Below are 11131 nucleotides of genomic sequence, written 5' to 3'. Positions count from 1 at the left end.
GATCCCGTCTGTATTGCACCAGGCCGGCCGTATGAACTACACAGCCGCCCGATCCATTCGGCACTTGACTAGCGAGCCGTTCGAGTTCGTTATCGAAATATAGCCTAAAGCTAAAGATGCGGGCGTCGCCACGGTCGAAACTTGTCGGAGTAGGGGTCCACCTGATGTCGCAGCTTCCCTTCTGTGGTTGAGGGTCACATCGTTAGTTAGTTTCAGGTTTCTGAACTGACGGCCTTTTCACCAGCAATCCGCCTCCGGTCACTCAAAGACTCCTTCACTCAAAGACTCTTGATCTGTCGTGTATCTAATTACCCCTCGCCTTATGAACATAGTGCTGAACAGTTGCTCTGTTGAGTAGAAGATATAGGGTCCGAAACAGTGGCGTCAGCTCGGCTGTACCTAGAGCATGCACAAAGTGTGCTGATGTTGGGGGATTTACTTGATTAAGAACTCTCCGGTCCTCAGAGACTTCATTTAGCCTTCACCGGATCTTGGCCTTGTTTTCTTGGGGATTGAAGACTCTTAACCCAAGGTTGTCGGGAACCAGCAAGGAAGGCCGCATTTGTCTTTGACCACAAAGCCGCTGCACAAAGACTCAGTTGCGGAGGGGGCTGTTTTTTAACTACCCCGTTCCAAAGCTTGGAGTATCCAGCCGCACGAATTTCAAAGATTCCGTCAAGGCTTCACGAGAACCACAAACTTGTGTAGAACACGAGTACGAAGTTGAGGGTTGTTGGAAACTTCTTCGTTTGTACGACGCGTTGGAACTATTCGAAATGCAGTTAGAATCCGAAAGCGAATGAAGCTTAATTGTTTAGCGTTCTACCCCAAAAAAAAAAAGTGTATGTCATACACTTATTATTTTGCTAAGCTTTGCGGTAACACTGTACAGCCGCGGGTGCGATTCTTGTAGGCGTTCAAGTCATAATAACAATTAGCAACTACACGACGATTCCCATTCCTGAATTCAGTACACATGTATCCTCTGTCACCAGCTGTGGTTCATCACTCTTGAAAGGCCTCCTTTCAACGTGAATCAATTTTCTAAACGAGCCTTTGCTTGTTCTAGTCTCTAGACTAAGGTAGTTCCGATAATTATTGAGCTGGCTTCGAATTGTATATCTCCCTTTGTAATGTACGCTAGCTTGATAAGTACGTTTTCAGCGCTGAATGATTCAATTTGATCTATGGATGACGAAGTTATCAGCAAGCAGAACTACTCGCCTGTAAATCGGGTGGTTCATACCGGGTGGTCCGGCTCTTGTTGTTCTTGTTTATCGCCTTCCACTCCGATGACATCTTGTCAGAATTCAGAAATAGCAGCTGTCTTGGACCATTTCGAGCAGACCTATGCCTTGATCACCATTCACCAGCACGTTTCCGCTGTAGGGAAAACGGATGTTTATCAATGCGAAATCCAAGGTACCTTATACCGAACGAGATGTTAAATATCTATTTGGATGACGAGAGAGCTGGCGTGTGTTCCCGCAGCATTCTGAAATATCTACAACTTCAGAATTCATCAATGACCTAGGGAGTAACTTAGAGGTTGGGGTGCGCTGAAATCTGGATACTTCTCCCTATCCAAGAGCCGCTCGGTGCAGATCGATACGAACATTTCATAAAAGTGTCGTCGTGCAAATATGATGTCCGTATCCGCTCGGTCAGGGAGAGTTTTATGGTCGAATCGTATTTCCTCCCATTTCCTGTTCCCGGTTCCGTCGAGAAGGTCAATCCAGTTCTTATCATCGGTCTCCCTGGTAATCTCACCACGGATCATCACGTCCTTCCAATCGTCTCCAGGTTCCCGATTTGTCTTCGAACCTTCATCGCGGAGCTGTTTGCAAAATGGGTCGCGTTTGCTTTCAGGGGCTTCGGCCTTGCTGATGTATGCAGTTTCCAAATCTTTCGAGTGGTGTTTGAGGTACCGGATAACAACGTGATTTCCCCACTGATGAGGCATATATGCGTTTGCCTATTCAAGCTCTGTGATATGGACTGTTTCGAGGTTTGGATAAACAAACTTGTCCAAAGGAAGCGGATTCCAGGTGTTGAGCAAAGCAAATTTCTTATCTGAGTTGGGAACTCGGAAGCGTTGTCGGGCTGGCCATTCATCGCCATAGATGCGAATTTCTCGAATTCCGTTGTCAATATCGTGAGATAGCTGGGGAGGGAGGCATCACCAATCTATGATATCTACCAACCGTGAAGTCGTCAAAACGAATTATTTCTCTGTCCTCATCCTTTGTCCAGGATCCCAGACAAAGTACGTCAGTCCGTTTATTGAAGTAGATTTGACGAGGCATGTTCTCAGTACCCGGTTCTTCTTCATTCCGATCGATCAATATGCGCGGCAGGCGGTTCTGAAGCTCTTGCAGACTGTCCTGGTTGGTAGCGGCGGCGTGAGGGCGAGTTGGCGGAGCATTATGATTCTTAGTGGGGTCCAAGTGAATGAGTCTCTTTTCAGTGGTAAGCCACCAAATCTCGGCTCGAAGCTCAATTGGGAGCGAGGGAAACGATGCACCCCGGATGGGCTGGTCATTGACTGGATGATCAAGGTTCTCCGAATCACAAATCTCAAGGCGCTCCAGCTGAAAGTCCTCTGTTCTGATGTCTGTGTTCACGGCTCCCATGATTTGCTTGGGATCATAACTCGTCTAATGGACACTTTTGGTGTAGTTTCAATCTTGTTAACAACGTTTTGCTTTCGAATGTGCACGAGAACTAGAACGGTAATATTTTTCCCTGAAGTCCTTTGCAGCGTCTTTCATGTTACGCCATGGGCTATAGCAGGGATACCAGCACTCCAGGTCGCATCATCAGGATCCAGTCAGTTAGGCCAAATGGACAAAGATGAGTAAACAGATGTTGAGTGTATTCGTAAGATCCAGCCACCCATGATGCGGTAGATGAACACCAAAAACAAAGCTGGCGCATCCTTTTCCTTGATTAAAGCTGGGAACCTGGGATTCCGAAGTGGCCTTGCAGTTATGTTGACGACATGAAGCTCAAGCTCTACCAAAGACTCAAAGCAGTAAATCATGTGTTGTTCATCATAGCTATTGAGTGGTAAGGTATGCTGCCAGTGTCACATGTGCTGGTGTGGTATTGGTCCGGTGTACCTACGGATTGTTGTCTTAGCATGGGATGTACTGACAAAGAAGTGCTCTAAACATCTTGGGCAGTCGTCAGTTGGCAAGCATGGGGCTGAACCAGTTCCTAAGAGTATGTCAACTGTTCAATGGCTAGATCAACTCACCTGGATTATGGTCATCATGGCGGTAAAAACGCCCATTCATAGTGGTGCGGGTAGACAATCAAAAGTTTTCTTCCTTTAATGACTGAACACAGATGTGCCCTTTGTAGCCTGGTACTTGGTGTGCCGGGATGTGGACGCGTTGGAAGGGCGGCAATAGTCATTCGTTAGAACAAAGAGCTGATTTTTCTTTCTATGCCATCGCGTCTTTTATTACTGGGCAGGCCTTGCTCCTGTTCTAATGAGTATCTATGCTGGTAGTCAAAAAGTAGTGTCAAAAGGTGTTTTCCTCCGGTTCCGAAGATCATGATACCTAGATGAGCTACAGCCGGATGGCGGCGGCTAGCAAGAGAGTAACCTGTCGCAGAGAAAAAGACTTGGAGAAGTAAACCTTGATTGACCCGGGCTCGCGGACCGAAACTCACTTCTGCCGGTATCATGTGCTTCAAAATCTATGTAGTGACGGAGGCCGAGAGTAAACAAACTCAAATGATGGAAAGAAATCTCACTGACGTTACAGGAGCTTCTCATCACGAGTCCTATCTCATGACGTTGAAGTTTAGCGCCGGAACCACGGCGTCAAATTCACCCAACCACCTGATCAGATCATCACCACAGAAAAAAGGGCCCTGCGACTCAGGGCATCAGCGGCGCTGCCGGGACAAGTCTTCTTCAAAAGTTCAATTGCAAGCGAGAGCGAGTCTGGCCAAGCCGGATTAGGATGCGAGAAAACAGCGGGGATTCGGGGGGGACGGGGAAAACGAGATATGCGGGCTAGCTAATCACGGCAGTGTCTTGGCTTTTCCCACACCCAATTGCCCACTTAGCCAACCCAGGATCTGCATTCAGAGCCTGGTAGGGGCAATAGACAGCAAATTAGACTTTTCCCAATGGACTGAACTTGACTAGACTCGACTTATTCGCGGGTTCCGGCCGGCCAACACGTCGGGGTGTCGGGTTGGAATACGCGGAAAGCTCGCTGTCGCTCAGCCCCCACGTGATGGCATGGCGCATTTCTCTTTGCAGGTTCTTCATGGTGATGAGTGTTCCTGGGAAAGGGAAAAGGGGACCAAAGTTCTTTCATCTGACATAAACAATTGTTTGCAATTCGACTCCCCGCGATCTGTGAGGCGTCTCTGCATTATCCAGTTGCGACAACTCGACTGCCCTCTCCGTGAGCAGACGCAGATTGTGTGCTGAGAGCGCAATCTCACTCCCGACTCACTCACCGGCCTCCCGCCCACCTTTTGATGAGGCCGTTCCGCGACATCCGACACCGCAGCAACCGCCAGGAAGAGCCCCATCATCATCACCCTCACAATCTCCGTCAATAATGGCCGAGCCCTCACCCGCCGACAATGGCGGCGTCGTAGGCCGCGTCCGGGGCGCGTCCATCTCCATCATGAACGCGAACCCGCAATTGGGCATGTGGCAGGCCGCCGGCACAGCAATCGCCCAGGCGCCGAACCTCACCGAGCTCCGCGACCCCGAATCCGGCGGCAACAACATCGCCTTCAATGCGCAGGGCCACTCGGCGCGCTACGCCGTCCAGGAACTCCACGGCGACCTGGCCCTCATCCGATCTAATACGGGCCGGCGCGCGTCTACGTTTTCTAATAATGGGCAGTCTGCCGGTGGGAGAAATGTGTTTAACAATAAGTCGGAGAATATCAGGGAAACGGATGAACCTGCTGTGCTGAACGAGACTTCGGATGAAGCACGGCCGGGGACGCATGATGAGAGTATTCTGCCCAGCGGGGGTCAACAGTTCCAGCGACGACAAAGTCTGTATCAAAAGCATGCTGCAGAGGAGAAGGCGCCGTGGAAGACGACGATCGCCAATGGATTGAAGGCTTTCTGGAAGTTCTTCCTCACGCCATCAGGGTTCATCATCACCATCTACTGTCTCAACATTGTCGTATGTACCACCCTCACCTCATTTACTTCTTTTGAGACTGAGATGCTAACATAATTTGACTTTAGGCCTGGGGAGTAAGTTTAAACAAGTGAATCTCTCAAATGACGCCGCCAGACTGACTCACCTCCCAGGCCATGCTCTTCTTCCTCCTCCTCAAAGCCGCGCCCGCAATGAACCACCCCACCGCCGACGACGACAACTCACCCCGTAAGAAGTGGCTCGAAATCTCAAGTCAGATCCTCAACGCCCTCTTCTGCGTAACGGGCTTCGGTCTCGCGCCCTGGCGCTTCCGCGATCTGTACTGGTACATCCGCGCCGTCAACTTCAAGAACCAAGCGGCGATGCTCAAGCTCGCGGCGCAGAACAAGAGCTGGTTCCGGCCGCCAGCATGGGCTCTCCAGGGCGAAAAGGCGCCTGAGAAGTTTACTGGACAGGTTGCACCGCCGACGCCGCTGTGGAAGTTGGGGTTCACGATTTGGATGATGGTTTGGAATACGTTCTTGCAGGCTGTGCTGTGTTATTTCATGTGGGGATACAACCGCCTCGATCGACCTGTAAGTTGCCCATGATCCTGCGTGTGGGCGAGATGTCTTACCCATAGCCCCCATCTCGAGTTGAACTGACATACGTCTACAGTCCTGGGCTACTGGCACTTTCATCGGCCTGGGATGCGGTGTCGCTATGATTGCTGGTCTCATGTCATGGTGGGAAGGCCGGAAGGTGAAGCAGATTGAGGGCCCAGAGATCAAGGTTATTGAGGGAGAGGTATAGTCATGTAATTTGTAATGTACTGTTGTCTGACATAGACGTAGAGGCCGTGAGAGATAGACTAGGTCTTGGTTTTAGAGCGATCTGGGTTGCATGGGCCAGCTCATGACTACGATAGTTAATGAGATGCAAATCCAGCACGCACATCAGAAGTCGCGAGGCTTCAGTGGTCATTTCTTCGTGTCTGAGTTAGTCTATTTTCGGCAAGTCAGCTCATCAACTTGGTGTGTTGGGGGTCTATCAGTCGAGCTATGCTGATGTCCTGGCATGAGATATCTCTGAGAGTTGTATCAGAGGGGTGTTCAGCGGGGTTGTCCATGAGATGCTGAGGCGGATTTGCGGAAACCTCACGAGGTGCATGTAGTTTACCCAAGGCCCGGACAAAGTATGAAAACTCAAAATCCCTCTCTCGCAGTTTCATTCAAGATTACTACGAAAGTCGCAGAAAATGATACTAGTTCTTGAGGTCTAGTGAGCGTCGCAACGAAGGATTCAAACCGACAGTCGCCACACTACTTATAAGTGGTCGCAGGTCAACATTAGACGCTCTCCAACGCCTATCACCACAACCTTCCTATTGACTTATCTAGACTTCCAATAACCACAATGAGTTTTAATCCCACCTCTAGATCAAAGCAATTGCATGAATTACGGGGATTAATCTCGAGGCATGAACCAGACGTAATTCCGACGACACAGTCCAGGATATTAGGAGTACCTTGCGGCACACGCGATAAGAACCCAAACCAAAGTACCGCTAGGTATAGCTGGCCTGTGCTTTTGCCACCCCACAAGCGTCACGCGGGATTGAATAGTCTCGCGATGCCTCGGATCTTCCTCTTACGACTCGTCTTCATCCTCACCGCTGCGACTTACCATCTTCACCCTACAGATCAAGTCCAACACCGCCAAGATGTCTATATCCCAGGCATCACTCTCGGTCGCAATCTTGGCCTCCACTCTCGGAACCTACATAGGCCTCCTAAACCCCAACCCCGAACCACCTCAAACCCCAAACGACCCTCACCACCACAACCAACATCACCATCAAACCACACACGCAGACTCAATCCGCTGGATGAACCTCACCCACAAACACACCCCAAAAGTAATCCTCCTCCCCCTCGCCCTCCTCTCCCTCCACTTTGCCGCCCTAACCCTCTACTTCCCCTCCATACCCGCCTCTATCCTCCGCCACGGCGCCGAAAACGGTCTCAGCGCCTCCCTAACAACCTGGTCCGCCTCAACCCTCCTCCCGCTCTCCGCAATCTTCCTCCTCGGCGTCCCGCTCCGTCTCGGACCCTACCGCTCCCTCGGAAAGAACTTCACCTTTCAGCTCACGAAGCCGGATCAACTTAAAACGACGGGGATTTATAGCTACCTCCAGCACCCGAGCTACACGGGCGTCATGGTGCTCGTGCTATCCAACGTCGCGCTGCTGGCTAGGCTCGACGGCGTGCTGAGCTGCTGGGTTGCGCCTGGGTTGCATCATGGATTACAGAGTGTACAGTGGGTTCTGGGGCCTGCTGCGTGTTGTGTGTTTTTGTTTGGTGTGTGGACGCGGGTGAGGGAGGAGGAGAGGATGTTGAGGGATGAGTTTGGGGAGAAGTGGGAGAGGTGGCATGCTTCGACGGCAAGGTTTGTGCCGTATGTGTTTTGAGGGTTGTGTTCTTAGACGTTTGATGCGATGATGGAAGGTTGATATCCATGGTAGACTTCACGATTCAGTTCAGACATTTGCTTGTTGGCTTTGACAATGTGATCTCTTGGTTTGACGTATCTATCTTTGGGTCAATTTCGCGTTCGGCATCTCAGTTTACAATGGTGCAACCAGTCTCATCTTCTTTCTCCCTTTACGGCTCCTCGTCTACATCTACATGTACTTCACCCCGAACATGAAAGCGATTGACTTCATCTCTCTCAAGATCCCAAAGACACTGCAACCTCTCAATCGACTCTTAACCACCTCATTCATCTCCACCGAATCCAAGAGGTGCAACCAACAAGGTCCCCGAGTTCCACAACAAACTGGATCCAACAACCAATCCACAACACTAAAAGCATGCATATGGCTCCACACTAGGGCACACCCTCCCACCACCCGCATCGTCCATGAGGACTTGACCGCTCCGAGATCATCACCGAATCATAAGGCAAGATGGCCGAGCGGTCTAAGGCGCTAGCTTCAGGTGCTAGTCAAGTAATTGGCGTGGGTTCGAATCCCACTCTTGTCAACTCATCACCGCTCTGATGCGTTATTCTGTTGTCTTTTTGTCCTTGGTGTATGGGGAGGTTGAGCTTTTGGTGTTGGGTGGTCGCCGGACATTTGTGACGATAGGAAGTGGCTGTGGGGGTTTCGTTCACTGGGCGAGGTATGGTTCAAGTTGAGGGGGTTGCCATGGTATGCATGGGTTAGGCACTGGCAGAACCTGGTTGATGAATATTGACTTGCCAAACATAGTCGTCAAAGTCCATGATGCAAAATAAATCAAATTGGATATCGGAGCCCTTTGAAACCAAAGGACAGACTATCAACAACACGCTTCCCAGATCAACACCTAAATCCGAGTTCATAACTCGCGTCATATCATGCGCGTCCACCAGTCCCAGCATCAAAGATGCGACACCCCATTCTGGCGATCCAGCTTCCTCTTCTCCTGCTTGGCATCCGCAATCTTGATGCTCAACTTGACAGGCTTGCCGCCCGGTGTCTCGAAAATGGTATCAATCTCCTCCAGATTTAGCTTACTCGTCTCAGGGAAGACGTAGTAGCTAATGATAATCTGGATAAAGTTGTACACAATGTACACGGCCCAGATCTTGTACCCAACCTTCCCGACACCAATACCGATACCATAGTTGTGCACCACGGCCGCGATGGCCTGGAACATGGCAAATAGACCCATGCCCTTGGCGCGCAGCGGCAGCGAGAGCAGCTCAACGGGGTACAAGTTATGCATGGTCGCGATGAAGGTGGCGCTGCAGACCTGGAAGAGGTAGATCCAGACGACCGTCAGGATGGCCGTCGTCTTCTGCTCGCTGAGGTTGTACTGCCAACTCGTGATGGTGACGGCGATCTGCGCGCAAATCATGCTGATCAGGCCGGCGAAGATGAGGGTGCGACGGCGGAAGTAGTCAATGATCCAGGAACCGAAGAGGGTGAAGACGAAGTAGATTGCTGTCGAGCCGAGGCTGATGCCGAGCTGGTCGAGTTGCGAGGTGATGCCGATTGTGTCGAGCGCGGGGGCGAGGTAGTATCCGATGATTCCGCCACTGTTGGTGGTTCGTGTTAGTATTTACAGTATTAAAGAGCGAGGGTGTTCAGAGAGGCAGCGCGTACCCATTCCACTGTTGGAAGACAGCGTAGACAGCCAGGACAACAGTGCGGAACCACACAGCCTTGGTGAAGAAGACACGGAAATCCCAAGTGGCGCGGAAACCAGCCTTTGTGGTCTCGATAGACTCCTCAATCTGCAGGATCATGAGGTCGACAATCTCATGGTTGATGTCGTTGTCGGTCGTCATGTACCTTGCCACAACGCGACGGGCCTCCTCCTTCTTGCCGCGCATGTAGAGGAAACGAGGCGACTCTGGGCACAAGGAGTAGATCGTCAGACACACGAAAAGAGGGAAGATGGCCTGTATGAAGAAGGCCATCCGCCACTGCCAGTCGCTGTCCCAGTTCGTCAAACCCATCATGATGCCAATCATCATCAGCGAGCCGACCTGGAAACACGCGCCAAAGACACCGACGAGGCGGCCGCGGAGATGGACTGGCGCGAGCTCGGCAACGTACTGCGGTGCGGTGCAAAGGGCGGTACCGAATCCAAGGACGAGACGGCCGATGAAAAGACAAGCCAGGTTCGGGGCCAGAGCCTGCATAATAGCGGCGATGATGACAAGCGCATTGCCGAGGAAGTTGACACCGCGGCGGCCGAGTACGTCGGCGCAGCTAAGGAAGGGAGCGCCTAGGAAGCCACCAATTTGCATCAGAGCGTTGATCGTAGAGATGATGACGCCGGCGTTGGGGAAGCCATAGAAGTCGTGCCAACGGTCGTTGGAGTTGATGCCGCTGATGACACCCCAGTCGATACCGAAACTATTCACGGACTGGTCAGCGCCATCATCCCCCGTGCTCACGCAACACATAGATAAGCCCGGCCTGTATGCTTACCCTGCCTGATTGCAACCCATCACGACCATGTAGCCAAAGATGTACAAGCCAGTCTTGGACTTCAGTGTAAGGGCTTCGGCCGACTTGCGCATCATGTCGGCCTCCGAGATGCGAGTTGCCGCAACTTCTTCGACGGCAACACCAATCTTGTTCGCCTGGGCGACATCGTCGTGATAGATGACCGTGTGGTCAACCTCTTTTCGGGGCGCCATCGTAGGCTAAGCGTTCTTGCTTTGGCGAGGAAGACTGTTTCGTATGAAGTCTCCACAGGTCGGGCTGGAGGCAAAGGGAGACGCTGGTGAACAAACGAGAAGCCCGAGTCTCTGGGTCAGCGGGATCTCAGGTTGCAGCGGTGCCTTGGCGGATATATAGAGCTTCCCCAACCTCAGCTTTGGGAGCGGGAGATACGTCCAGGATGGCTGCTTTCATCCTGCACTGCTACCCTTCTGGTGCAACACGGAATGGCCTTCCGATAGCTGGGCCTCGAACCCTGAAGAGGGATGCGATCCCCAGACTCTCAGACGTTCCAACTGGCCATGTGGTTCACATGAGATGCTCCTTGCAGCACGAACCAGTCCAGATTCACTGCCGATTTGCCTTCCTTCGCGTCCAGAGTAACCTCTGTATTTCCCCAAGATCCACCCAACAGCTCAGACCACATCGGCTTTGTCCGATGATGATTGGCCGGAGCGGCTGTAGACATGCAGTTGGATCAGACCAGCCATCACATCCCTCCGGAATGAGCATATTCGGGCTGCTTTCACCCGTGATGATTGGCTCGAGACGAACGGCCGGCCGGCTACCCCACACTCCCCGAGCCAATTTTCCTCAAATGATACGACGCCGAGGCATCTACCCCGGTCGATCGTGGGTTGTCTGGGGTTAAAGTCGCCTAGGGCCGCTCGACTCTCATCGTCTCTGAAAGAGGGACTTTCAAAGGCCAGAACAGATTCTGATCACCAGCTCATCAGAGTTTTGTCTTTCCCCCAACCAACCCCTTCTTCCAAGAAGCTTG

General features: G+C 51.6%; 4 protein-coding genes and 1 non-coding gene across 5 annotated transcripts; 4 read left to right on the top strand and 1 right to left on the bottom strand.

The window, feature by feature from the left end:
- Window positions 1-4312: 4312 nt before the first annotated feature.
- On the top strand, window positions 4313-6349 carry BDP81DRAFT_358698 (uncharacterized protein). The gene is made up of 4 exons (XM_060586367.1): window positions 4313-5174; window positions 5240-5248; window positions 5306-5728; window positions 5811-6349. The coding sequence occupies exons 1-4, from the start codon at window positions 4590-4592 to the stop codon at window positions 5943-5945; spliced, it is 1152 nt and encodes a 383-aa protein (XP_060439832.1). The 5' UTR covers window positions 4313-4589; the 3' UTR covers window positions 5946-6349.
- A 333-nt stretch (window positions 6350-6682) lies between these two features.
- Window positions 6683-8072, top strand: BDP81DRAFT_438903 (isoprenylcysteine carboxyl methyltransferase). Its single transcript, XM_060591359.1, has one exon. The coding sequence runs from the start codon at window positions 6856-6858 to the stop codon at window positions 7600-7602; it is 747 nt and encodes a 248-aa protein (XP_060439831.1). The 5' UTR covers window positions 6683-6855; the 3' UTR covers window positions 7603-8072.
- Window positions 8073-8094: 22 nt separating this feature from the next.
- BDP81DRAFT_t327 lies at window positions 8095-8176 on the top strand. Its single transcript has one exon. It is a non-coding gene; the product is annotated as a tRNA-Leu (tRNA).
- A 378-nt stretch (window positions 8177-8554) lies between these two features.
- On the bottom strand, window positions 8555-10328 carry BDP81DRAFT_454272 (sugar transporter; the record flags this gene model as incomplete). Its single annotated transcript, XM_060592922.1, has 3 exons — window positions 8555-9215; window positions 9283-10041; window positions 10117-10328. 3 exons carry the CDS (start codon window positions 10326-10328, stop codon window positions 8555-8557), a joined length of 1632 nt encoding a protein of 543 aa, XP_060439830.1.
- Window positions 10216-11106, top strand: BDP81DRAFT_117894 (uncharacterized protein). The gene has a single exon (XM_060581564.1). The coding sequence runs from the start codon at window positions 10532-10534 to the stop codon at window positions 11000-11002; it is 471 nt and encodes a 156-aa protein (XP_060439829.1). The 5' UTR covers window positions 10216-10531; the 3' UTR covers window positions 11003-11106.
- Window positions 11107-11131: the final 25 nt, after the last annotated feature.

This window comes from Colletotrichum phormii (genome assembly GCF_030913505.1).
Source record: "Colletotrichum phormii strain CBS 102054 chromosome Unknown BDP81scaffold_27, whole genome shotgun sequence".
NCBI lineage: Eukaryota > Fungi > Ascomycota > Sordariomycetes > Glomerellales > Glomerellaceae > Colletotrichum > Colletotrichum phormii.
This window is presented reverse-complemented; position numbering and strand designations above follow the sequence as displayed.